The sequence below is a fragment of the Haliaeetus leucocephalus genome, unplaced genomic scaffold, assembly GCF_000737465.1.
Source record: "Haliaeetus leucocephalus isolate CR32 unplaced genomic scaffold, Haliaeetus_leucocephalus-4.0 Scaffold0, whole genome shotgun sequence".
In the NCBI taxonomy this organism is placed as follows: Eukaryota; Metazoa; Chordata; class Aves; order Accipitriformes; family Accipitridae; genus Haliaeetus; species Haliaeetus leucocephalus.
This window is the reverse complement of record NW_010972436.1, coordinates 29365804-29391904: the sequence shown is the minus strand read 5'-3', so window position 1 is coordinate 29391904 and position 26101 is coordinate 29365804. Positions and strand designations below refer to the sequence as shown.

Below are 26101 nucleotides of genomic sequence, written 5' to 3'. Positions count from 1 at the left end.
GGTCCCGCCGCAGCCCTCTGGCGTGGCGGGGGGCAGCCCCACGGCGCGGCCGCGGCCGGGGGAGCGGGGCCAGCCGGAGAACGGCACCGAGTGCCGGAGCGGTTACGTGCGGCACAACAGCTCCTGCCGCTCCGTCTGCGACCTCGTCCCCAGCTACTGCCACAACGGCGGCCAGTGCTACCTGGTGGAGAGCCATGGGGCCTTCTGCCGGTAAGGGATGGGGACCCCAGGTCCTGTGGGGAGATGGGGGGGTGCGTATGTGGGCTTTCCATCCCCCTGCACCCCATCTCTGGGCTCTCCATCCCCCTGCAGCCCATTCCCATATCTCTGTCTCCATGCACCCCATTCCCGGGTTCTCTGTCCTCCTGCACCCTATTCCCAGCATCTCTGTCTCCATGCACCCCATCCCCAGGATCTCCACCCTGTGGACCCCATTCCCGGGCTCTCCATCCCCCTGCAGCCCATTCCCATATCTCTGTCTCCATGCACCCCATTCCCAGGCTTTCCATCCCCCTGCAGCCCATTCCCAGCATCTCTGTCTCCATGCACCCCATCCCTGGGCTCTCCATCCCCCTGCACCCCATTCCCATATCTCTGTCTCCATGCACCCCATTCCCAGCATCTCCATCCCCCGGCTCTGTCCCCCTTCACCCCCACAGCCCTGTCCCGCTGGGACACAGAGGGTCTTTCCCTGCCCCCCAAGCGGCGGCTGGGCAGGAATTAGGTCAGGGCCTTGCAGCCGAAGCTCCAGGGCCTCCGCGCTAATCGGCCCCAGCAGATTGCGCCCCGGGGAGGGCCGACACCGGCTGTGCCGTACGGCTCGGCACGCGTCGTGCGGCTGGCGCCGAGCCCGCCTACACGGGGGGACGTGGATGTATGGTGTGACGGGGCTGTCCCCGACAGCCACCCTGCTCCCCACCGCCGCCGGGATGGGGTGTGGGGGACGAGCATCGCCTGGGGGGGACCCCGACCCCCCTCCCGGCATCCTCCACTGTCACCCATCTCACTAGATCCCAGCGTTTTCGGGGGGGGGTGTCACCCCTCTCAGGGTGGTCCTTGAGGACGCAGTAATCTCATTCCCCGTAATCTCCCTGATTACAGATGTCAGTGTCCCCTGAAGATGCTCTATGGGACGGGGACACGTTTTTTTGGGGTTGGGGGTCCCTAACCGCCTCCCCTCGCAGGTGCAACACGCAAGACTACACGTGGCACAAGGGCACGCGCTGCGAGGCCATCGTCACCGACTTCCAAGTGATGTGCGTGGCCGTGGGCTCGGCTGCCCTCGTGGTGCTGCTGCTCTTCATGCTCACCGTCTTCTTCGCCAAGAAGCTCTACCTGCTCAAGACGGAGAACAGCAAACTGCGCAAGACCAAGTAAGCGGCATCGGGACGGGGCTGGCACCCCTAAAACTGTCCCTGACCGCTTTAGGGTAGCACCCCGGTAGCCCCAGTGGTTTGGGTGGTCTCAGCTCCCGGTGGTGGCACTGGGGCTGGATGCGGTCCCGTCCCTGCGGGGTGTCACCAGGACCCCCTATGCCAACGGGGACAAGGTGACGGTGGGTGGGAAAGCTCCTGGAGGCAGGTGCCCTGTGGGGACGTGGCTTTGTGGCTCCTGCTCCACGGTTAATCCTTTAAAGCTGCTCCTGACTGGCACCAGTTAATCTGCTGCACTGGGAGCTGGGGCCACCGGCTGGGCTCACCACGCTGCCCAGGGGCCACCGGAGATGGTCCCGACTGTGTCCCTGGGGACAGGGCTGGGGGGGGACAGGGCTGGCGTGGGCGAAGGTTGGGGTCATCATCCCCCCACCACCACCCCAGCAATTGCTGCCCACCTCACTGGAGCCTGGAAGGAGAGAGCCCTCCCAGCCTCAGTCCCTAATGAGCTGTTAATTAGTGTTTGGGAGTGCCAAGTGTAATTAGCAGCGAAACTCCCTGCCAGCCCATGGGTCTCCCTCTCAGGCCCTGGGAGCCCGCGGCTCCTGCCTGCCCTGGGCTGCCCTCGCCGCTCGCCTGCCTGCACCTTCCCAGAGCTGGGGGTGATTAACCCCCCCAAACCCTCAGATTGAAAGGCATTTAGCCCCCCAAAATGCCAGCGCTCAGGTCATTTAGACCCCAAACCCCATAGCTGGGGACATTTAGCCCCCAACCCCATAGCTGGGGTCATTTAGCCCCCAAATCTCCATAGCTAGGGGCATTTAGCCCCCACGCCCCCAGATCTGGGGTTGTTTAGCCCCAAACCTCCATCCCTGGGGACATTTAACCCTCAGGCCTCCAGCGCTGGGAGCATTTACCCCCCCTGACACCAGCTTCACCCCAAAACGCAGTCAGGGGTGCGGGGGGTGTTCGGCGGCACCCCCAGTCTCACCGCCATGCTCTCCTCTCCCCCCCCCGGCAGATACCGCACCCCGTCCGAGCTGCACAATGACAACTTCTCCCTCTCCACCATCGCCGAGGGCTCCCACCCAAACGTAAGAGGATTTTGCGGCACCGTCCCCCTGCTCCTGCTTGCTGTCCTATCCTTGTCCCTCTGTCCGGTAACATCCCGTCTGTCCCCCCACATCCGTGGTCCTGGCACTGCCTGCGTGACGGTCTCACTGCCGGGTCCCTCTGCATCCCCCTGTCCCCATCCCACTGTGGCCACCGCTCCATCCCCTCTGTCAGGTCCTGCCATGCCTCATCCTGCCCCGACTACCCAAACCAGACCTGGGCCAGGCAGGGGGTCGGTGTCACCCCACTGTCCCCCTGCCCCGTCCCCTCTTGCCCCTGTGAGTCCCCGGGGAACCACCATCCAAAGTCACCCGGTGGCTTTGGCTCCGTGTGCGGGTGACGGGGGCGGCTGTGCCGGCATTTTCAGGGAGGGGACAGCCGGTGCGATGCAGCTCCGGCAGACGATGCTCCTCGGCTGTGGCATCGCTCTAGGGCAGGACCGGCGGATGACGGCCGGCAGCAGCGGGCGATGCTGGAGGATGAAACGCTCCGGGATGCTGCTGGTGGGGTCAGGATGTGACCACCCGCATCCCCCCGGGGCTGCCCTTCCAACCTCCTGTCTTTCGAATCGAAACAGAGAGAAGCTAAGGTCTTTGCCGAGCGTGAGCCGGAGGAGGAGCATAGGTCCCTCTAGCCTTTGCCTTATCCCACCGCCGGTTTTCCCCGTCTTTCGACCACCTTTAGCAGCCGTAGCGTCTGCCACCGCTCGGCCCGGCCACCCTGGCAGGAGGGTCCCGGAGCCGGCTCGCTCCCCGCTGTGGAAAGGATGAATCTTGGGATGAATTCAGTGCCGCTCCCCAGCAGCGCGGTGCCTGGGATGCGGCGTACCGAGGATGTGGAGGGGACAGCGGAGTCGACACCCCTGGGAAAGGGGTTGTTGGGGACGCGTGGTGCAGCCGCTGTGCCGGGCGATGGAGCTCGGTCCCCGTCCCGTGGCATTTGCTGTGGAGTCGATAGCATGAGCCGGGACGAGCTGGGAAGCCCTCATAGGGTCGCTGCCCAGAAGATGGAGGTTTCCCGTCCTTGTATGAGCACGGCTGTGCGATACCGGCCCTTGGGTGTCTCCATCCATCCGCCGCTCGCCGTGTGGCACCGGGAGCACCGTAACTGCTACGATGCCGGCGGGTGCCTCACCGCCACGGCCCATCCCGCCCTCGCAGACCCCCATGCCAGGGCTCATCCTGCCCCACCAGCGATGCTGGGACCGTCCCGGCACAGACATTACCCAACACAGCCGGAGCTCAGCCCCGGTGCTGGTGGGTGCCGCTCTCCCCATGGATGTGGGAAAAACTCGGGGCGCAGCCCAGCCCCGGGGAGAAGATGCTCCCGGCAGCCATGGGGGGACATTGGGAAGAGACGTCCCCGGTTTTGCCGCCGGCAGATCCGGTCAGCGGCACGGCGGGGCCAGCTGTACGCTAGCGAACCGCAATAAATCCAACCCCTCGGGCCTCCTGCCAAGCGCCGCTCGGGGAGTTGCTAATTGTCGCGGGGATGATGAGACGAGCCGGGCTGGAAATGGGAAGAGAAATGGGGTGGTGAGGGGGACAGCGGGGGTGGCTGGAGGGGCGGCGGGTGGGATGGCTCCCGTGACCGATGCGGTTCTTTTGGGCGCTGTTGGCAAGTGGCTTTGGGTGCTGGAGGCACCCCGACATGGGGAACCCGTGGTGGGGAACGGCAGCGAGTCACCGCAGGCAGGTCGGACCCTCTCATCCGCCGGCTCCCCCCTCCCCGTGCTGTGAGCTCCATGTCCCCCCATGCTGAGATGTGTACTGAGGGGGGGGGAACACATTTGTATTCACTTTTGGGCAGCCCTGCCTGCTGCCAGGGGCTGCCTGTAAGGAGGCAGAGCCCGGTTCGGGATGCTGGGGGTGTCAGCGGTGCCTTCACCTGCTCCCCGCTGTGGGTCACCCCCCCCCCGGCCATTGCAACGGTGTCCCCCATGGCACAGTCGTCTCCTTACCCCGCCCTCCCTCCACCATCTCTCCTGGCAGGACGACCCCAGCGCTCCCCACAAGCTGCAGGACTCCCTGAAATCCTGCCTGAAGGACGAGGAGCCATTTAACATCCACAACTCGACGTCGCCCAAGCACGACGGCAAAGGGGAGCAGGACGGCAGCGAGCTCAACTGTCTGCAGAACAACCTGACGTGAGCAGGGGAGGAGAAGGAGGCGAGAGCGGGAGCCAGCCCTCCCATCCCCTGCTGTACAAATCTCCTGTCTCCTCCCCGTCTGGTATCTCTTTTTTCCCGCTCCGTGGCATGCTTTGGTGTGTTTTGTACAGAGGAAAACAAAAATTAATTAATAATAATACAAAGCCAAAGGCTGTAAATGGTCTTTGGCCGCGTCGTGTCGTGGGGGTGTTTGGTTTGTGCTCCGTGTCTATCGCTTGGGTTAGTTCAGCGCTGTGATTTCTAAACCTTTGCCATTCCGCAACTGACTTTTTTTGTACTTTTACCCCACTTTTTTTGAAATACAGGTAAAAACAACAAAAAAAAAAGGAAGATCTTGAAATAAAACTTTTTTTTTTTTTAAAGTTAAGCCTCTTGCCGGTGCCTGCGATCTCCCGACACAGACACAGCAGGTTTGGTCCCTGCTCCCCCGGCTCCCATCTGAGCATCACCCAGGGTGGGTGGTGGGTGCCCAGTCCCGCCCTTCCCTGCCCTCCCTGGCTTTGCCAAGCCAGGGGTGCAACGTGTCCCACCGGAGCGGGGACCCTGCGGGGTGCTGCCATCCCAGACACGCTTGGGTGCAGCTGGGACACCCCGGGATGTTTGGTGGAGGTGCCTGGGGTACTCACAGGGTCTGCTCCATCCCTGTCCCCATCATGGGGTCCGCCCGCAAGGTATGGGTGCACGGGGGGGTGCAGCCGTCACCAACAGCGTGTTCCCAGCCACCTCCTGTCCAAACTGCCTCCTTTCAATGGAGCTGCCCAGGATGTCAGTGGGATTTTGGGCTCTGCAGCTGAAACGCCCTGGGGTCGTCACTCCCCAGCTCCTCATTTCTCTCCGGCAAAACCCCTGGAAGCTTTGGCAACGCTGGCCCAGCTTCTGCCGGTGTAAATCAGAAGCAGTCCCCTCCGATTGCCATCACCCTGACCTGGCACCAAGCGTGGAGCGGGGGGGTCTCTCCCCAGGGAACCCCAGCACTCCCACCGCCCTCCCCTCCGGCCGTGGCTCCCTCTTGCTTCCCGCAGGAGCCGATTTCTTCCAGAGACGGATTCACCCACGAGCCAAAACTCACAGCTCCTCGGGAGAGAGGAAATGAAGCAATTAATCAACATACAATATTAAGCGTGCCGTGCGTTAGGGATGCAGCCGGCGATCTCCCCAGGGCAGGTAGGAGCTAAAGCTGCAGCTCAGCGTGTTTTAGATGTTCCCGATGCTTTCTGCGTGCTGCTAAATAATTAATTCTCAGCTCACTTGGGGAGATTAAAAAATGAGGGGTGGCAGTGGGAGCCGGCAGACAATCCCGGGGGTCAAGCAAAGCGGAGCGAGTGGCTGACTGGCACCATCAGGGCTTTGGTTTTTGCCAGTCCCCTTCCAGCATGGAGCTGGACAGTACGGCAGCTAAAACCGTGAATAAAGCACCAGGGCAGCATGGACACAGAGAGAAAAGATGGCTGGGGCCAAGCCCGGGGGGAGAGCGATGTGTTGGGGGAGCAGGAGCCTGGCTGAGTGGAGAGGAGGTGCCGATGCCCGAGAAAGCGTCATGGAAAATCAGGTTTCTTCTTCCTGAAACCAGGACAAGTACAAGGAGCGAGAGGAGAAGAAATGGTTATGGGCATGCATAAGGAAGGGGATGTTGGAGGGGATGAGGAATGACATGGGGTTGTGGGTGAGAAATGCCTGTGAAGCTGCAGGGAAGAGGAGGGAATGGGCACTGCAGGGATGGAGGAGGCCACCCCACGTCTCCAGCTGCCCTTGGAGGGAGTCAGTGGGGCCAGATGCAGGGAGACGTGGGGTGGGATGGGGCGGCCACGGAGCGAGTCCAACCAGTGAATGTGCGGCTGCATGGTGGGCTCTGGAAATGGTCCGCTCCTCACTGGGATCCTTCCTGACGGCACCTGCGGGTCCAGCCGGACGCTGCCTGGGGAGAGAAGAAAATCTCCTTTGCAGAGAAGCAGCTGGCATAATGCCGGTCTCCTGACCAGACAGAGAAACCTCATCCCTGTTTTGCTGGCCAGCAGCAGGCAAGTCTCCTGGGGCAGCCTTCACCCTTTGGGGAAGCCGCCGTCCCTGCTGTGCTCCTTCTTCTGCTTGGAGATGAGGCTGGCACGGCACAGCCCATCCATCACGGATGATGCCCACCCTGGAGATGAGGCTGGCATGGCATCAGCCCCTCCGTCGTGCTGCTGGCATGGCACAGCCCATCCATCCTGGATCTGCCCTGCCTGGACACGGAGGTGCCCACCTTGGGAGCCTCCGAGGTGGGCAAAGTAGCAACCTGGGGTTGTTCGTCCTTCACCACCCGTTTTTCGTCCTTTCAGAGGAGCCCAGCACGTGGTCAAGGTAGGCAGCAAAGGGCAGTGGGGCAACAACCTCCCTGCAAAGCCGAGGTGGTAACTCCTCGGTGTTAACCCCTCGTTTAAGAGCAGCGAGGGGTGGACCCGAGGAAGACTCGAGGTGATGGGTGTCATCCTCAGCCTGGCACTCTCGGCTGCAGCTGCTCACCCACACGGGCTGTAGGGACTTATCGGGATTCAGGGCAAAATTGGGTCACAAGGATTTAAGCGGGTCTAAGGATGCTCCTGTTCATAATACACACGTTAAGAGAGCTGGGGTTATTTGTCCCCCTGTCCCTCTGCTCTGGGGTATCGGTCTCACCCCCATAATTCCCCTCCTTGCTGTGCGCCCTGCTTCAGACCGTACTCACCTATCTGGCGCGCTCCTGTTTTCTGCATGAAGACACAACCTCCATTCCTGATCTCGCTCCAGCCGGCCATGAGCCCTGGAGCCCCATCTCACTCTGGCCTCAGCGTCCCTCGCCGTGCCTCGGTTTCTCCCCTGGGCGATGGCACGTCCCCAGCCCGCGGGCTCTCCTCCTGCTCTGGCTTTGCCGGAGCACCGACGGAGGGAGGAGCACTGTTTGCACGCACGGGTGCATCGGGATGGAGGGGGCAGCTGGGGTTACCCGAGGGGCCAGGCTCCCTGTCAGCACCTCGTCTGACACGGGGAGAGCAGGGGGGACGGCAAAGAGCATCCGCCGTGTGCCGTGCCGGTCACCGGAGCCGATTTCACGGGCCCTGTGGAGGAATTTGCCTCCCAGCCAGCAAAGCAACACATGGGCTTTAATCGAATGCTTAATCACTTTGAAACGGCGAGGTTGCGGACAGCTATTAAATTTAAATGCTTGGTTAGTTTGCCGGGACGGGAGGCAGCCTTTTGTGGCTGGGTGAGGGCTGGCACGGGACACTGGGTGCGAAGGGAAGGGAATTGGCATCGGCACCAGGTCTGTGCTCCTCGCTCCATCGTCCTCTTTTCTCTTACAGACACATAACAGGATTAGAGCCACGACCCCGAGACAAGGAGCCTTTCTTCCTTTTGACAAGCTCCGGCTGCCTGAAACAAAATAGCCGGAGTCCCGATTTACCGGCTGAGCCCTGGCCGGGAGAGCGAAGGAGGGGAGAAGGGGTCAGATCGGCGGCTCCGTGGTCCCCGGCAGGCTGTGTGGACCCCGAGCCGTGCTCAATGCCCTCAGTGCGGGACACTGCTCCTTTTGGACCCAGAGTTTAGCTGTCCTTCCCCGAGCTGCTGGGAGCTTTCCCTGAGAGTGGAGGCTGGGGATTTATTTGATACCTGGAGCTGGTGGGGTGGGAGCTCTGTGCCCATGTCCTCTCCAGCACCGTCTCTTTGCTGGCTTGGGTTTACACACGCTGAGCACAGCTGCGGCCGTTGTTGCGGGCTGCTGGCACCCACCACGCTGGCAGGGGCACCCGCTTCGCCCTAGGCACAGCCCCAGATGCTCCCACCCCACCACAAACCCGCATCCCGCTGCCTTGCCGGACCGTGCCGGTGTGGCAATGCCGTGTCTTCCCCATGTGCCCTTTTGAACGCCCCCCCATGCCATTTCCTTGCCTGAGAGCTGGCCCTACAGCCCCGGCAGCTCCCCTTGCCTTTGAGGAATATTTGGAAGATGAGGCTGGATGTCTCCTTTCCTCTTGGTCGGTGCTTATCTGACCCACGTCCTCCACCACGGTATGGTCTGGCTCCCTTTAAGTACAGCTGTAGCCCAGATGTGCTCTGGTTGTACACATCTACACGTGGTCAGAGGAATCCCACCCTCGCTATCCCACCTCCAGCCTCCCAGGACTTGGGGAAAGGACTTGGGGTCCCTCGGGCTTGAGGGACCATTCCCAAACCCTCCTGACCCACCTGGAGCATCCCTGGGAGCTGCTTTGCCAACCCCCAGCACAGCACCGCTGCACAGGGAGCTCAGGATGCTTCCTGGTGACCCAAGAGGCACATTTGGGAGAAGACATGTCCTGTAGGTCACCGTGGGGAGCTCGTGAGAGCACCTCTGCTGACATCCAGGTCTTCCCACTGTTGCTGGGCTGCCTCCTGGCTTGTAGGAGCCCTTAACCAGTATTTGCATAGCCAGAAAGCATCAGGACCTCAGCATTTAGTAATGGGAAATACCAATTACTCCATTATTCTCAGTCTTACTGTAACAGGGAGCGAATCCAGTATTAAACTGACTCTACATTGGATTTAAAGAGAGGAGAAAAGCAAAATCCTCTTAGCTTCATAAACTGTAAAATGCTCAGTGTGGGAAAGAACAGCTGGGCATGCATTTGCTGACGCTAGTGAAGCTCTGGGGATGGCTTTAACCATGGCAGGCCCTGTTTGTCACTGCTTTGGGCCATGCTGGCCAGCACATGGCTTAGGTTAACTGGTTCTGCTGGGAGAGGAAGAGATCAGGGTGCAGGCAGCCCAGCACGCCTGCAGGCAGCGATGGCGATCAGCCACTGGAGACTGATTTGAAATGTAAAGGCAGGAGGCAAGTTGGCCAAGACTGAGCGTGGAGTGACCAAGCTCACAACCCCCATGAAGAGATGTGGAAGAAAAGGGAAATAAAGACAAGAGACCCTGGGACACTTCGAGAAATGGTAAGTAAGATCTCATGGGAGGCACGTTTAAAAGTGAAAGGAGTTAAGGAAACTGGCAGTTCTTCAAAGAAACGATGCAAACAACACACACACAAGCCATCCCAATAGGAAATGTAGTAGGAACCAGCTTGGCTACATTGCAAGCTCTTCAGTGACCTCAGGCTCAAGAAAAAAAGTTTACAGAAAGCTGGAACTAGGTCAAATTACTAAGGACAGTTATAAGAGTAGCATAAGCATGTGGGGAAACATCAGAAAGGCCAAGGCACAAATTGAGATGGAAATAGCAAGCATCGTTAAGAGGAAGAAGAAAAGACTACATCAGCAGGAGGAGAACGAGCAAGAGAGTGTTGGTCCGGACCCAGTGAAGAAGGAAGGCTGCTGACAAAGGCGGCTGAGAATTCAAGGATTTCACAGTCTGGGTTTTTTTAAAACTGGTCTTTAAAAATGTCAACTGCAAGCAGGTGCCTACCACAATAAATAGGATATTGTGCTCTTCTCCACCAAGAGAGTGTTAACTGCAATAAATGAGAATACTAAAAGCATACACGGATTGGTTAGGCATTTTCTGAACTTCATCCTATGGCACTTAGAAAACTAGTTAAAGCCACCTCAGATCTATTAGGTAAGCACAAGGGTTGGATAAGGTTTTACAAGACTGGTTCCAGTTTGAGGCATGCCACTTACTTCAGGAAAGATGCAGCCCATGGGAGAAGGTTAAAGGGAAGCAAGAAGAAAGTTGAGAGATCCAGAAAAGACAGCCTCTGCGGGGTGGGGTGGGCAGTGTGGAGAACTGAAGACCAAGGGGACATGAGAACAGTCTCAAAGGGTGTAAAGACTTCTTCAAAAAGGCTGGGAATAACTAGGATCTGTGGTGGCATGTCAGAAGACCCCCCAAAAAGGTGAACTTCAGTTGCCAGAAGAGACAATTCAGCAAGACATTAGGAAGTATTTCCTACCTGTAAGGAGAAAGAACACAAGGACAAGCTGCCTGGGGAGGGTGGGCAGCTCTCCTTGTAGAGGTCATCAAGAGCGGGTTAGGTGCCTCTCAGAGTGGCAGGAACTGCTGACTCTCCCATACGGCGAGGCTGTGGGATTGCCGATCCCCTGGGTCCCTCTCAGCTCTGTTTTCTATGATCCTGTGTTCTCCAGCACACCACTTCTTCGCATGGACAGAGGTGGGGCTGAAGGATAAGCTGTTTGCTTCTTTCACTCCCCAATATTTCTTGATTCAGGAATATTGCTCCAATCTACGTATACAATTTGCATTTATTAAATGAACTAGAATTCATTCTGCAGAAGCACCCAGGAGTCTCGATCTTGAATGAAGATCTTTTGCTACGTGCTACAAAAACGCAGCATGAAAATACGGTTCTTGTTTCAGAGAGCTCAGAATTTAACTGCAAGGCAAGAGACAGCAGATGGAGACAATCTGTTGGGTAGAAGAGTACAAAGAAACAGTGAGACAATACTGGCTGGCATGGCAGACAGCAGGGTTTAGCACAAGATGAGCCAAACTTGCTAGAGTTTTGTGCAGACATTGGAAAAGAGGAGATTTCAGGAAGGATATGGGAGAAGATGAGGAGATTCTTCTGCAGCTTTAGAGCTCTTGCTTCTGCGTGGTGACCCAGGCCAGGGATACAGATGTGGAGCAGAGAAGTGGATCTCTGAAGTTGTCTGTATCATCCTTGGGATGCTGAGAGTATGTCGTAGGTAAGATCAGCAGAAATAGGAGAGGGCAGGAAAAGAGGAACCGTGGGAGAGCTCTGTGAGCAAGAGTTGGGAAGATGGGAAGGAAAAGATCAGAGAGGCAAGAAGAAAAGCAGGATGGGTCCAAATGAGGAACAGAGTCAGAAGAGGGTAAGAAGCGTGAAGGATGAGGGGATGATGGTGGATGAGAAGGGCAGAAAGCAGTGTATTTAGAGAGCCAAACATCTGCATCTGGGAGAGGAGAAGGACAGTGTTTTCTCTGCCTGCTTTGATCCCATTTTGCTTGCAGCCATCCTCAGGATCTCAGCAGTTCCTCACTGAGATGACTTTGCTGCTGGATCCCTGCTGGTTTCAGCACTTTTCCCAGGGATTTTTCAGTTTCTGCTGGAAAAGGCCTGGAGACCCCTTGTGGAGAGCCAGCAGGCATTTTGCTTCGAAATGGTAAAGTGAATTTTAAAGGTGACCTGAAAATTGAATCAAAACTCTTTTTTTTTTTTCCCCTTGCTTTATGAATGCTGTAAATTATTCTTCACAGCCACCAGCAATCAGCAAACAAACCATGGTTAAATGTAGCGAAGGATTACTTAGGTTTGACATCAGCGGCAAGTGTCTAAAGCGGGGATAATGAGGTGCCGGAAAGAAATGCCAAGAGACGGTGCAGAGTCATTGTCGCTGAGGGTTTCTAAGAACAGGTTGGACAAACATCTGTCAAGAAGGGTTTAAGTTGAGCTGATTTTGCCTGGTGGCAGGTGTTGCTCTATCTACACAACCTCTCTGAGTCCCTCCAGTCTTATGCTCAGTGATAGTGCGATGCTTCTGCTTTTTTCTCATCAGAAATGTCAGGCCTGCTCTTCTGTCCCTCTGCCAGGGTCGTTGCCTCTGCAAAACAGGTTTATGAGCTTCACCTTCACTGGGGGCTGACAGAATGGTAATTTTTAAATAATTTGCTCCTACATTTTTTAATTTCCTCCTACATTTTTAATAGTTGCTACATACACAGGGGGATATATATGTATATATGTATACAAGTAGGTAAAAAGTAAGATTTGAAAAGGGAAAGAATAAAAATCATTGCCTTTCCTATTTTCTCTATTTACCTTGTATTTCTTCTGTCCCAGTTGTATCAGTCCCCCATAAAATCTTCCAGGACAGTGAATACCCAGATGTGAGACTAACCCCACCCTGAAGCATGTATCTGGCTTCATGCAACCAGTATAAGGAGAAGGTAAAAGAGGGAGTCGTAGGCGCTGATGCTGTTCGGTGTTTTTCTTTCGAAGGTGTCTGTCTTTTAAAGGCAGCTCAGGTGTCAACGGCTGTTTTACCATGTCCTCGGGCATCTAAATTCGTATTTATTTTCCCCATCTCCTCCCTGGTGCTTTGTCCCTACAGCCCAACCCAAACTATTCTATGATCTGTGGCCTTGGGGAATCACAGACTAGAGGCTTTGTAAATACCTGCAGGACTCTGTTTCATCAGCAGTGATTTTCCCAACTGCTGCCAAGCTAAAGAAGACAGGAATGTGAAAGCCAACACTCCTCGCTCCCCGGCTGCTACTTGGCTATTTTACCCTCTGCGTTTCTGAGCCAGTCCCCGAGGAAGATGGCGAGGTCCTGTGCCGGCCAGTGTAATACCTAACCCCCACTTCCAGCGGGCACAGGGCAGATCTGCTAGCTGCTGAAAGTGGGAAGCGTGAGTCCAAACACAACGACAGGCAGTGATGTTTGAAATTAGGAGCTAACCATAACCAGCTCTGGTGTTGCTGCTCATTTGCAAAGCATGGGCAAGCTGGAAAAGAAATGTCAGATGTCTGCATTGCTAGCGTGACCGAAAGAAACCAGTTTTCCCCGAGTTTTCCTACAGAAAAGAGCACTGTTAATGGCAAAGGGGTGAGGACCGAGGTTACGGCAGGGTGACATGTCTGAGGAACAGGACAATGGCAGGAGCAGGCAGCAGCCGCCCCCGGAAAACAGCCCTGCCTCTCGCACCGGGCTCCGTGCTCCCTCTTTCCACTGGCTGTCACAGGCAGGGACCCGCTGGCTTAGAAATTCTTTTCAAAGTCTGGCTCTTGCATTTCTTCAGAGAAATTCGGCACCTGGTTCAGCTCATCCATTATTCCTTCCAGCTGCTTTTTGCCATGTCAAGGCCTGAGCATTGAGCAGGCTGAATTTATCCCCTGAACACAAGCTGAGTTAAAGGGACAACTTGCCCATTTCTTTTCTTACCCGGCCATTGACTCAGCCCAACATCTGCTCTCTTATTAACCTTCTCTGGCCTCAGAGCGCTAATGATCTTTCATGACTCAAAGCATTACTAAAGCATTTAGCATTCTATCAGCAACAACAGAGTTATCTGAAGACAAGAAAACCCTCCCACTTTGGTACGCTCCTTTTGCTGTGGTGCAATTTGATGTGTGCATTAAAATCCAAAGGGACGGGAATATCCTGGATAGCTCAGCGATAAGTAGCGCAAGCATCTCTGTTGCCAGAAACAGATAATCAAAGGAGGTGAATCAAAGTGCCTTCTCCCTAAAAATCATTTTCCATGCACTCACATCAAGCCCAGTGCTTTTAGTTAACCTTCCTTGCCATGCTCTTGGGAATTGCCTCGAACACCGCAAGATTAATTGTTTTGATTTGTTCAGTTGTGTTTTTTTTACTCTTGGTCATGAATTGCTTTTTACCCACTGGTCTGACATAGCAGAGGAGCTTAATTGTAAGCAGCATTGTTACCTATGGATGCCATATGGCTCCACTATGCAATACTTACGAGGTTTGCTGCATTGTAAATACTGCAAATAAGCATGAAGCAGATGGGAGGGAAGGGGCAACAGTTTTAACAGCAAAATTCTCACTGCCTTCGCGCGGTAACAAGTCATGAAATGTGAGAAGGAATATATTAAGAAGGACAAGAGGTGTTTTGAGAGATGCAGCTGTACTGTGCATGCGGTTTTGGTCCCCTTCCCACTGCAAAGAGAAAAAGAGAGGATTTTACATTTCATTTACAAGGCATTTAGGGCTCTGCAGCTCCTGAAGGTGCTGGAAGAAAAGTGCTACAGAGAGAGAAATGTGACAGTGCAGACAAAAGGTGGTCTGAAAATGGCATATTCACTAGCATACAAATGCAGCCCTATTGAGAGCTCCCAGGTAGGAACATCTCCGGGTTCTTCACCATCTGTGAACTCCCTTTGCTGTCATCTGTGCCGCAGAATGGGGCTCTGCAGACAAACCATGTGAACTAGGAGGCCAGGAGCCAGACTATTTCAAAGGGCGGTGAAGGAATTAAGGCTCTGGCTGCACCAACACAGAGCAGGGACTTAGCTGGTTACTGGACTCCCTGAGACCAGACCCAGGTTCCCAGCTCTGTGAAAGGATAGGAAAACAAAAGCAAAGTGATTGGGACTTTTAAAGAAGCTTTCAGCTAAAGCTTTTACAGAAATGAAGCCATCAAAGGGTAAGAGAGGAAGTCCTTTCACAGCTAAATAACTGGTTAAAAGACAGGAAGCAAAGGTCTGACACAAATGATCAGTTTCTGCAACCAGGCGAGATTACAGAGGGGATATCTCAGGGTCTGGGCTGGGACCTGCCTTAGCCAGCATATTCCTAAATACTCTGAAGAAGGGATGGAGAACGGGATGATAAATTTTACAAATACACATAAGAACATAGGAAATAAAGAGAGAAGAACAGGTGCAATGGCTCAACCAAATATTCATACAGCCCACTGTCCTTTCTACCACAGTCATGCTAACCAGAAGGCGAGGGAAGACCAAGGCCAAGGCAAGCACTTCTTGCGTTCCCACAGTTCTTCTCCCAGGCCCTAGTAATTTGCAGCTCAGGGACTTCCCGAGCTGGTGGCGGCCCTCAGGAGATTTCTCTTCCACGGACTTGTCCCCTTCTCCCATTTATTCACCGTCCTAAACCTCCAGTAGTGATAATTTGTGGTTCTGAAGAGCCCCACGTGAAACTACGCAGGCATCTCCTCTCTCTTGCTTGGCGCTTGCCATTTATTAGCATCGTTTGATGCCCCCTAATGCTCACAGCAGATGGGACAGTGCAAGGCTGGTGCATCTTCTCTCCAGGCCCCTTGGCACATCCAGGGCTCTAGCACATCTCCCCTCATCCACAATTATGAAAACTGGGCAATCCTCGTCCACATTATGAAAACCAGGGGTTACAAAAGCTTAGATGGGGCAATGAAATGGAAAGGTGAATTCAGTTCCAAAAAATGCAAATTCAGGCACACGGGCAAAAATAACACTAAATGATGTGGATTTTCGTGGTTACAGGCTGTAAATTTGCTGTTACTACTCAGCTGCTGGCTGGGAACTGCTGTGGCTCGTTGTTTTGAGAGTGCCAAATTAATGCTCAGCAGCTCTCAAATGTGCTAATAACGTTAATAGGACAGAGTACCCCTCCCAAATATCCCACTGTCCCATGGCATGTTTTATCTGCCATATAAACCCAGGGACCTGCAGTTAGCAAGGGGTGGGTGTGTCTGTCTGTCTGTCTGTGTGTGTACTGGGATCCAGTCCCATTTAGCACCTTCATTAACGATCGGAATGCTTGCCACTCAGGGACCCTGGGCAGGCTGGAGAGATGATGGGCTGACAGGATCCTCATGGAGCTCTACCACGGGAAAAAGCGAAGTCCTGCAGCAGGATGAACCCAAAGCACCAGGAGGGGCTGAGAAGGCCGCGGGGTCCTGCTGAGCACCAGGGTGAGGGTGACCAGCGACGCTGCTCATCCCTCCCCAGGCTGCCTGGGAGGGGGAGCATGGCCGCCGAGGGAGACCGCGGCGCTGGGCCCAGCCGCAGCGGCACAGACTGCCCGGGAAGATGCTGGAGATCTCTCCAGGGACATCTGGGACCCGTCCCGGGACAGCGGCTGAGGCAGGGTAAGGCCGGGCAGCCCCCGAGGCCCGGCCGGGTCGCTGAGGGGAGCGGGGACGGTTGGGCTGAGGCGAAGGCCGCCCGCCATGGCTCCCCGCCCCTCCAGCAGGCGGCGCCCTTCGGCTCCACGCAGCGCATGCGCGGAGGTGACTAGGGGGGGCCGCACCGCCTCTCCCCGCCCGGAAGTGTCCGGGTCCTCTCCGCGGCGGCCGCCCGCCCGCCATGTTTACGGAGCTGAACGAGCTGCTGGACGCTTCCCCGCAGCGGCCGGAGACGGTAAGAGGGAGGACGGGCGGACGGGAGGGTCAGGCGGGAGGGAGCGGGGCCGCTGTGGCGGTGCCTGCCGGGAATTGTAGTCCGGGCAGCGCTGGCCGCCGGGAGCCGCGCGGTGCATGCTGGGAGGGGCGGGGCCTCGTCAGGCGGCGGAGGCGGGAGGGCGGGATGGCGGCGGCCTCGGCCTCGGCCTCTCCGGCAGAGGTGAACGGCCTCCGGGCCCTTCCCTTCGCTCGGCCCTGGTTCCCCGCAGCCCCTCACGGCTCAGGCTTCGGTATCGGAGGGGCCGGGCCCTGTCCCCGCCGCCTTCGGCGTGTCTGTGCGTTGGTGGTTGCCGTGTCGTGGATAACGGCAAAACTGGGGGTCCGACCCGCCACCCAGCGCTCGTTCCGGGCCCTCTGGTGTGTTTTAGAGGTTTCTCTTCCGTTAGGCCACTAAATTGATTCAGTTAATCCCTGCAGTTTTTGTGCTGATGAAGTCACGCTGTAACTAAGTGCCCTCGCCCTGTATAAAAGCCGCAAAGCGCTTCAGGTAAAAAGTTAATAAAATACGCACGTGTTACACATTACTCTGTGTCTTTCCTGGTAGATAGTAACTTAGGTAATAAAAGCAGGTTTGGGGTGATAATTTATTTTGTAAGTCTTGAATTTCCCCTCTTTCCTCGTAGAGCTTATGATGTGAGCAGGGCAGCTTTCTCCCTGGACTGGAAAATGCCAGTGAGGTAATTCCTTGTCAGCCTGCCTGGAGCGGGACAGGGCTGGTCTGCTGGGGAAAAAATGCCGGGGAAGAGCTGGGAGAGTGCTGCTCGATAGAGGTCAGGCCCTCGAGGCTCAAAGCAAACCTGGTAGAGGTTGTTGGCTAAGGTTCGGTGGTAGCAGTGTCATTCTCCGTAAAGGATAGACTGATGCTGTGTAAATTCCCAAGTCCCTGTGGTTCCTGTGGGTTGATGACTGGGTTTTTAATGTACCTGGAATGCTAAGCGAGGAGCCCTTGGTGGAACTGGACTGTTGGCACAGTGGAGCCTGTTCTGAGGCAGGTTTTGATGGTGGAGCCATGGGATAAGTGGGGATGCTGTCACCTGCAAGCCCAGTTTTGGAGGCAGGGGGCTCACCTTCATGTGAATAGGAAATTCTGCAGAGCAAAACCAAAAGGAGATTTGGCCTGAAGATCCTGACTTTTGATTTGGCAGCCCAGGCAGGACACGACAGAGAAGCTGAACAAAAGGCTCCTTTATGTGAGGAATTGCCTCAGATTTCTGTTGGCTCTTCCTCTCCCATCAGCCAGGGACTTGGACTTCCCATCGCACGCTCCAGATTCCTCCTCGAGGTGTCTGGCAGTAGTGTAGCACCAGTATATGGCTGGCTGCAGAACGAGTGGTGTTCCCTGATGCCAGAGTTGGAAGATGGAGTTTATACACTGTGATATGGACTAAGCTGGTGGTAAATCATGAGTATTCTTGTTTTGTGAGTCCCCCTCTGTGCCGCTCATTGTCTCTGATTACTGTGCAGAGCCATGCAGTCTGGGTATGGGCTCTCCCTCCTGCGAGACACAGTCCGTGGGGTGTGCTGAGATATCTGGCCAAGGCTGGCTAGAAATTGGTGTCCTGCTGTGCTTAAAAAAGCATCAGCCCTTTGCAGATCTCTTCTTCCCATCTCTGCCATCCTGATTTTTGTGTCTCCATGGTTGGTTTGTGCCATTTTCAAAATGCTGACAAATGCCTTCACTGTAGGGCTGGTAGGTGGATGAAGCTGCCGCCTGTGTAGGTGTATCTGACATGTCACCGCTGAATGCTTGTGACACCCGCTGCTGCCCTGCCAAGGGATTTTGGCAGTTTCTAACAAGTAGCTGCAGCTTCTGCCTTGTAGCCTGCAGGTGGAAAGAGTGGAAAAAAAAAAAGGCAGAGTGTGGGGCAGACAGATAGAGAAGGTGTTACAAGAAGGCCTTCTCTTTGGAAGTGCTTCATCCCCAGCAGCATCTTTCTGGGCTTGAGAAGGATGTGCAGAAGAGGGAAGAGAATCAGACCGCACGTCTGTGGTGGCAAATTGGGGGCTGTGGGGTTTCTGCATGCCAGCAAACATGGTCCTGGTGGTGCGGCCAGGACTTACCTGCTTCTCAGCAGGAGAATTCCTCTTGCCTGGCAGCAAGGGGAAGCTGCCCGTGCTCAGGACCTCCAGGGACCTGGTTTCTTGCGGCCGCTGCTAAACAGTTTGATATACATAGTCTGTGGGGATGTGTGCAAGAGGTGCATGGACTCACATGATGGCAGCATGACCACAGGGGTTTTCAGACCTTGGAAATCCTTGCAGATTCCTGCTGGTTTTGCATGCCTTCCTCCTTGTGTCAACACGACTGGTAGAACCCCAATTCCTGTACTTGTGTCCTGTGCTCTGGAGCTGATAAAGGCTTTGGGGCAGTTCTGTGACCACAAGCAGGGTGCTGGACTTTCCCGGAGCTGTTGCCTTCCTTCCTTCCCCCAGCTGTGCTTTGGTGCAGCTGCTGGCTCTGGAGATGCACCGTTTGGACATTTCCACCCCTGGCTAGCTGGGCATCCAAGCGTCAGATGTGAAGAGTTTTGAGTGCTATCTAAGCAGCTGCAGTGTGACAGCAAATCGAGGGTTGGCAGGATTTAAGGGTTGATAACTGGAAGGTTTGAAAAAGCGAAATAATGTATGCTCTGAATGATAGCATCCTGCCGTGTTCTGCACAGCGTATGTGGGAGCAAAGGAGGGAGCCTTTTGAGAGCTAACAGGCAAAGGAAGGGACTCGGGGTGGCATTCAGCCTGCTGTTGCAGGGAAGAGGGGAGTTGCAGGGGATGGAGTCGTGCAGAAGATAAACCGCTGAACGTTTGAACTTGGGCTGTTTGAACCTAGAGAGTCTTCCAGGCTTAGCCATGGAGGATACGTCTTAGTGAGATGCTCATGGAAGTGGTGTCTCCTGTTATTGTAATGGCCACAGAGGCATAAACCTTTTTTTGGGTGGGAAAGAGCTCTCTCACTGGCTAAGGCAGAGCAGTGCTTCTCTACCCTGGTTTCTGCTTTGCATTCCCTGCAGATGTGTTCAATATTTGCTATTCCATTAGCACCGCTTTGTAACTTTGTCTTTTAGGCACTGGGGAGTTAACTCTGATAGATGGCTTGTGAATTGCTTATGGGTAGATTGCTTGTTGCTGCAAAAGGCTTTTTGTTTTCTTCTAATAGATTGAGGAAAAAAAAAGGCATTGATAAGTTCTCTGTGATTAAAAGCAGCTCTTCTATGATTTGTATTGATTAAAGAAACATCTTGACTAAGATTTTAATGGAAACAAATGCCTTGATGAGACTGGTACTGATAACAAGCATGCACTGATGAACGGAATTAATTTCCTGCGTGATCAAAACAAGGTGTATACTTTGTCAGAGAGCTTTGCTCCAGTACACATATTTTGATGATAAGGTTTTCTGCTCTGAACATGGCATGTTTGAGGTAAGCCTGGAACAGGGGACAGGGAGGGATGTCTGGGGACAGTAGAAGCAGCAGCTGTAGCAGGGCTGCCATTTTAAGCGCACAGGCGGTGCTGGCTGTGGCAATGGGAGAATGGACTGGGAACAGAGTGGGTGGCTGTTGTCCCCCTGCCATCTGGGCCACTTGGAGTAGGAAGAAAATGACTGTGAATTGGAGGAGAGGGGGACAAAGCCGGGAGATGGAAATTGCTCACAGCCACCCGTGTCGATGGTGTCCAGCACCAGGGGCATGAATATGTCTGTGCTCTGGATGTGCCAGCACTGGAAAGTGCAGTGCTGCTCATTGGTGTCCTCTGCAGCGGCCAGGTGTTTTTGCATGTGAGGAGGTGGCTCTTGGTGGGCACAGAGCTTGGGAGTCCAGCTGGGGTCTCAGTCTAACGCAAGGGCTTTTAGCTGGTGGGCATGTCTTTCAGAAAGCAGTGAACTCAACATCTTCTGATGCCTCCCTGTGGGCTGTGTCTGGAGGAAGCGCTGGCATCTCTTTGTAAACGGACGGATGGCTGGAGCGCTGCTTGTCCACTTCTTTCTCTGACTAATACCTGCAGAGTTTCCCCTAGCCTGAGCAGATGTCTTGTCTACCAAGATGGAACCAGGAGCAGTTTGTGCCCTCATCTTCCTCTGTTAAATTATTTTGCTACTTCTTTTTCAGGGTAAATTCACACTGCTGCGAGACACCAGAACAGATGGCAGCTTCCTGGTGCACCATTTCCTCTCCTTCTACCTCAGAGGTATGTCACCAGCAGGACTCTCCAAGGCAAGGGTTTGCTTTTGCCTGCTCCTTGGAGGTTCCTTCAGCATAAAGTGTTTCTGCGTGAGCAGAAGCTGGTTTTGCAGAGCATGAGGCATCCTTGGATTAGCGCAAAGCCTTGAGGTCAGGATTTGTGGATCCCAGTCTGGGCTTGTTCTTGGGACTTGCTCTGTATCCTTGGGTACATCCTGTAATGTCTGTGCACTTTGTTTCGTCATTAGTGCAGTGAACGTTGTAAATCACATGGACATCTGACAGTGAGGTGTGGACTCTAATTCCTTCACTAGCTAGGTGTTTTATAATGTAATTAAAAATATCAGGATCAACTGGCTGGTAGGGAGTAAAGAAACAAACAAAGAGCCTGGCAAGTTGCCTGATTGCTTTTCTGGTAACAGTTTCACCTGTGAGTAACCTACCAGCCCCTGTAGAGCGGGTGCTGGACTCACGGACTCCTCCAGCTTTCTGTTAGCAAAGCAACCAGCCCAGCAAATCTGGTATCTATCAGACTTGAAACTTAGCTCGGAGTGCTGTGCAGGTGGTGGGGCTGAATGCATCCTGCCCCCCATAAGTGCCACTTCCTCAGCTATGGGTTTACCCCATTTTAAAAAAATTGTTTTACTTAATGGAACAGAGTGAAACTGCAGGAAAGCCTGTGGAGAGCAGGTTATTAACAGTGTGAATGGTTTAAAGGGACAGCTCTGCCGAGGCACTGCCTCAGGGTCTGCCTGCATCCCTGCACGGCTCTGCCAACATGCTGATCTGCCGCACTGTCCTGGGAGTTGTTGCGGGGAGCTGCCCGCCTGCCTGGGAGAAGCCTCCTTGTGGGTAGGCAGCCCTTTGGGATTATTAATTTATCTCAAGGCAGGTATGCTTGCTGTCACCTGCTCATTTCCACCCCAGGACCTGGTTGCCAGTTACTCTGTGTCTGTAGCACCCCCATGTTGGCCAAGTACCTGCTTGGTGCCCAGAACTTCTGGTAGCTCCTGAGGGGTTAGTGAAGGCTCAACTGGGGCCACTGGCTTGTTCCACTTGAAATCCATGTCCTGCTCTCTGGCAGGGAGAAACAAATACTGATTTTGTTCATGCCCAAACCATAAGGCCACGTTGTCACGTGCTGGCTTTTCCAAACTTTGTCAAAATTGCTTGTTCTATGTGTTTCTCCAGTCAAGGTCACTTGCCCTATGAGACCCAAAACAGGGATTTTTGGCATGTCAGTGGTTTCAGGAGTTTGTGTCACGGCTGGCCATTGGCCTCCTTGCAGTAATACCAGCAAACAGTGCCAGGAGATCCCAGGGCAGGATGGCATGAGACAGAAAAGGGGCCTCCTACTTTTTTAATGTCATCTTTTTCTTGTTCTTTCCCTTTCTTTTTAAACTGACTAACGTTTTCCCTAATACAGAAATCCTATAGAAAGGTGAAAATTGAAAACCCAGCCATGAGCAAGTGAGGGGCTGCCTAGACCTGCGTCAGTTCAAGGCCTTTCCAGACAGATTTGTAGCCTGGCTGCTGTGATTTATGTGCTTCGATAATGGCAGCTTGCAAAATTGAAATGATAATGTGTCTTTTTGTCTTCTCACCCAGCTGGCTGTAAGGTTTGCTTTGTGGCCCTGCTCCAGTCCTTCAGTCACTACAACATCGTAGCACAAAAGCTGGTAAGTCTCTTGGTGTAGGTTAATAATTACAGGTCCAGGTAGTTTCTGTTGGGTGGAAAGGAATGAGAATGGGGAACAGGAATTGCATGTGAGCAAATGTTTCCAGATCTTGATGGGGACGGTCAGGAGTGGTGCGCCTGCGGCAGGGGCTGGAGAACACTTCTTGCTGGAGAAGGAATGTGATATAGGTCAAAAACCTGGCTACGAGGGTCACTGCAAGGGCCCCATCAGGCTCTGCCCTGGAGAGGGCAGAGTGCTGAATGGCTGCTTGCTTTCTTTGTGCTTAGAAATGTTTCTGGAGATCAGCATTCCCCAGACTGGCCCAGACTGGCAGATGTAGTTTCATTAGTGCTCTGGGGAGAAAAATACCGTGGTGTCCGTGTCCCTAGGGCCTCTCTGTACGCCTGCAAGATGCACTGGCTGTATGGCACAGGAGCTCCTGAGGTGACTTTGTCCTATGGTTATGTTGTGGTGAAGTGCTTTGGGCTGAATCGCCTGTAGATTCAGAAGGACACCTGTCTGCCTCTTTTGGCCTCTGGGCTAAGCCATCAGTTTGAGCTGTCTGAGGAGCCACAAGCACGGAGTATGTTCTTACAGATTTCCTTCCCGTGGTGAGTCAGGCAAGGATTATGTGTACCCTGAAACAGAGAAACAAAGTAGGCAGGGTCATTCCCAGTGTCAGCAAATCAGTCTGAGCTTTGGCTTTAAACTGCATCTCTCAGCTTTTTGTACAAGGCTCAGATGTGAAATGCTCCAGCTGGGAAGTCCAGGTGACCTTCCAGGGCCGAAGGGATGACAGCTTGCATTGGTCCTCCCTCCTCTGGTTCTGCTGGAAATCCCAGCAGTGTGGCTGCTTATAAAGACTTTCAGGTGTTGAAGAACAAGGTGTTGCATTAACGTTGTATTCCCCACTGTAAATGTGGGTTGAGTTTTGATGCTTGTTGAGCAACAGGATTTTTACTACTCCGTTTTTACCTTTTAAAAGGAGATCAATGGTCTGAAAGCTGAGACATAAGTTAAATAAAATGGAATGAGCAAATGAAGCATTTCCATGTGGAGCTTTAACTCACAGGCTGATACTCAACGTGCAATTCCCCAGCGGAGCAGATTCCCTACTGCTGAGCAAACCAGCCTCTGTGAGCACGGAATAGTTCTGGCCTTCATGTTGCAGAGAGGAGGAAATCTTGGGGGGAGCTTGCTAAGTGGGACAGGAAATGTCCCACAGGCATTATGCTATGCACAGGGCATAGCAACTGGTGTAGGTAGGAGGTTCAGCTGTTAAATATGGGATCCTTGCCTGCTCTAAAAGCAGAATTGTGTTTGTTGGTGTGTTGCCTAATGTGGTGAAATTTCCTGGCGCATAGCTTGTGCGTGTGCTTTTAATAGGTGCTGTTGTCATCTCCCTCGTGGGAGAGCCTGAGAAGGGAGAGAACATGAGGATTAGCTGGAGCACACGTGCAATGCAAATCAAAATGATTTGCTGTCTGATGCTTCAACAAAAAGGTTACTGATGGGAAGGGAGGTGATAAGAAGAACAATACAGTTTGCCCAGGGGAGTTCAGAGAAGCGATTACATTTGCCCGCCCGCAGCCGTGAGCTGTCCCTGTCCTGTTGGTTTCAAGTCTGAGGCAGTCTTGCGTTGTAACTTCACAGGTGCCTGTGTGGTCGGTTGTTGTGAATTCTTCCAAAGCTCTGAGGAGCTGGAGGTTGTAACATCAGTTATTTATATCTGTCTGAGTTTCCATAAGATCTTGTCTTTGCTTTAATCCTTCTTTGCCTAAATGAACACATCAGGCTCAGTAAAGGTGGTTTTTGGCAGGGCGCTTTCACTCTTAGACTTGCTTAGGAATTTGCTGCTGTAGATCTCTATTGGAGACCAGCTGGGATGTCATTTACGTGGCTGCAGCAACCCCCGATTTCAGGCAGTACCCTGAGCTGTGTCGTGCTGCAGTCGGGTGAGCTGCACGCTTCAAGTGACCGGCTGCTCCCTTCCCATCTCTTCTTCCTCAGTGGCAAGCTCAAGACCAGCTGCCTGGCTCTCTGTGCTGGCTGGGAGAGCTGCAGGGGGTCAGGCTGTAGTTCTTCTGGGAACTGCTTGGAAGAATCTGGCCCGTGGGTGGCCACCTGCATTATGTTATCCCACCCACAGGTTAAATCTCCCATGCATGATCATTCCTAGCAGAAGATGATGCATTTACAAAAGACTGCAGTTGCAAGAGCTTCATAACTTAGTGATGCTCCTGTTTCTGCTGGGAATGGGCTGGTCCCAGGCCTGGGAGGAAGGGTCCTGGAGCCAGGGTTGTATTACACAGTCTTTACAGCGATGTTTTGTGGATCTGGTCCTTGTAGCACTTGATGTATGGTAATATACTGAATATTTATACACAGCTGAAGTAATGCTTACCTTAATGTGCTGCTTCCCCACAGTGTTGCCAGGTCTTACCAATCCAGAACCAGTTCCTTCTGTGTTAGCTAAATGCAGTGATGTATTTTACTTGCAGGAAAAAGCTTCTCTGGATTTTTGTGCCTGTGCTGCAATACTGGCTTTACGCTTTTCCTTTTCTGCAAATCCCACTCTTTTCATGAGGGTCTGCACTTAATTTTAAGGGATAGTTAATGTTATTTGTCACGACATTGTAGAGAACATGCTAGGCTGCGGCAAGACTAATGGCACCAGGGCAGCTTGCCAGATTGGTGCTCCCACCCTCATTTGTACAATGTTTGTTTTGTTTTAAAGGAAAAACGTATTTGTCCCCATTTGGTCTCTCTCTTGCCTCCTCCCCTGTCCCCTGCCACAGTGCTGAGATCACAGACGACAGGACATCGCCTGGTCACCTCTGCTTTCCCCTGCCAGTAGTTGTACTAGAGAAGAGACCTTGGCTGGTTGCCTGATCACAGATCGTCGCACTTTGTACCACGGCTGTGTTTGCTGTTTGAGCTAATGACTGCTGCCTCGCATGCTCCATTACTAGTTCTCTCCTGCAAATATTTTGCTTTCCCTTATGACATGGCCAGTGGCAAGCGGCGGTTCTGGTTTGAAGGGACGTCACTGCTGGCAGGCCGGTGGGCTGCCACGCTGCCTGGCTGGCAGCATCCCGAATGAACAAGAACAATTGTGCTCCGTTGTGGAGCTCGCAGCTCCAGTCACGCTGAGTTGCTGTTTCAGAAGCATTTCTGGGCTTGATCAATAAATGACAGATTGCCAGAGATAATGTCTGTGTGCTCCCAGTGATAATGGAGCGTGGTGCTGTGAGATAATGAAAGCTTTCAGGGCTGGTAATGCACGCTGTTTGGGTGCTCTGCAACACTGTGGCTCTGCAGCAGGGACGTGTAGTGTCTGTGGCAGTCAGGAAGGTGCCGTTGGCCATTTTGAGCACTTCTTCCACTGTCTGAGCTGTCCTGATCCTTCCTGTGTTGCTTCCAGAGGTTACATCAGGCAGGCTGCTAGGTGGGAGACGAGCAGAGGTTTGCTGTGGCAGATGACTGTAGTGGGGCGAGTCCAGGTCTCCATCCAATGCTGTCTCTCTGGGACCTGGTTCCCCAGTTGGAAAATGAGACTGGACTTGCTGGGTCCACCCAGGAATGTCATGGCCCCGAGGAGATCGAATTCCTGGTCTGACCCACAAGCACACTGCCCCTGGCAGCCTTCCTCTCATGCTGTGGCCCTTCTCTCTGTCGTCCAGGCAGGCCCTGGTGTAACAGCACTAAGCTGCTGGTTATTTTAAAGAGGGGACACTCTTTT

General features: G+C 53.8%; 2 protein-coding genes across 2 annotated transcripts in view; both read left to right on the top strand.

Annotated features, from left to right (window-relative positions):
• The window catches only part of CSPG5 (chondroitin sulfate proteoglycan 5 (neuroglycan C)), a 9706-nt gene extending 5029 nt beyond the window's left edge, over window positions 1-4677 (top strand). Inside the window, 4 exon segments of the mRNA XM_010563380.1 lie at window positions 1-210; window positions 1185-1373; window positions 2395-2467; window positions 4478-4677. The exon segment at window positions 1-210 is cut by the window's left edge and continues 10 nt beyond it. Of these exon segments, the coding sequence (XP_010561682.1) occupies window positions 1-210; window positions 1185-1373; window positions 2395-2467; window positions 4478-4636 (631 nt within the window). The 3' untranslated portion in view covers window positions 4637-4677.
• Window positions 4678-16371: 11694 nt separating this feature from the next.
• Window positions 16372-26101, top strand: part of ELP6 (elongator acetyltransferase complex subunit 6) — a 17077-nt gene continuing 7347 nt past the window's right edge. The window contains exons 1-3 of the mRNA XM_010562024.1: window positions 16372-16461; window positions 20609-20687; window positions 22289-22359. Of these exons, the coding sequence (XP_010560326.1) occupies window positions 16408-16461; window positions 20609-20687; window positions 22289-22359 (204 nt within the window). The 5' untranslated portion in view covers window positions 16372-16407. The remainder of the gene's footprint in view (window positions 16462-20608; window positions 20688-22288; window positions 22360-26101) is intronic.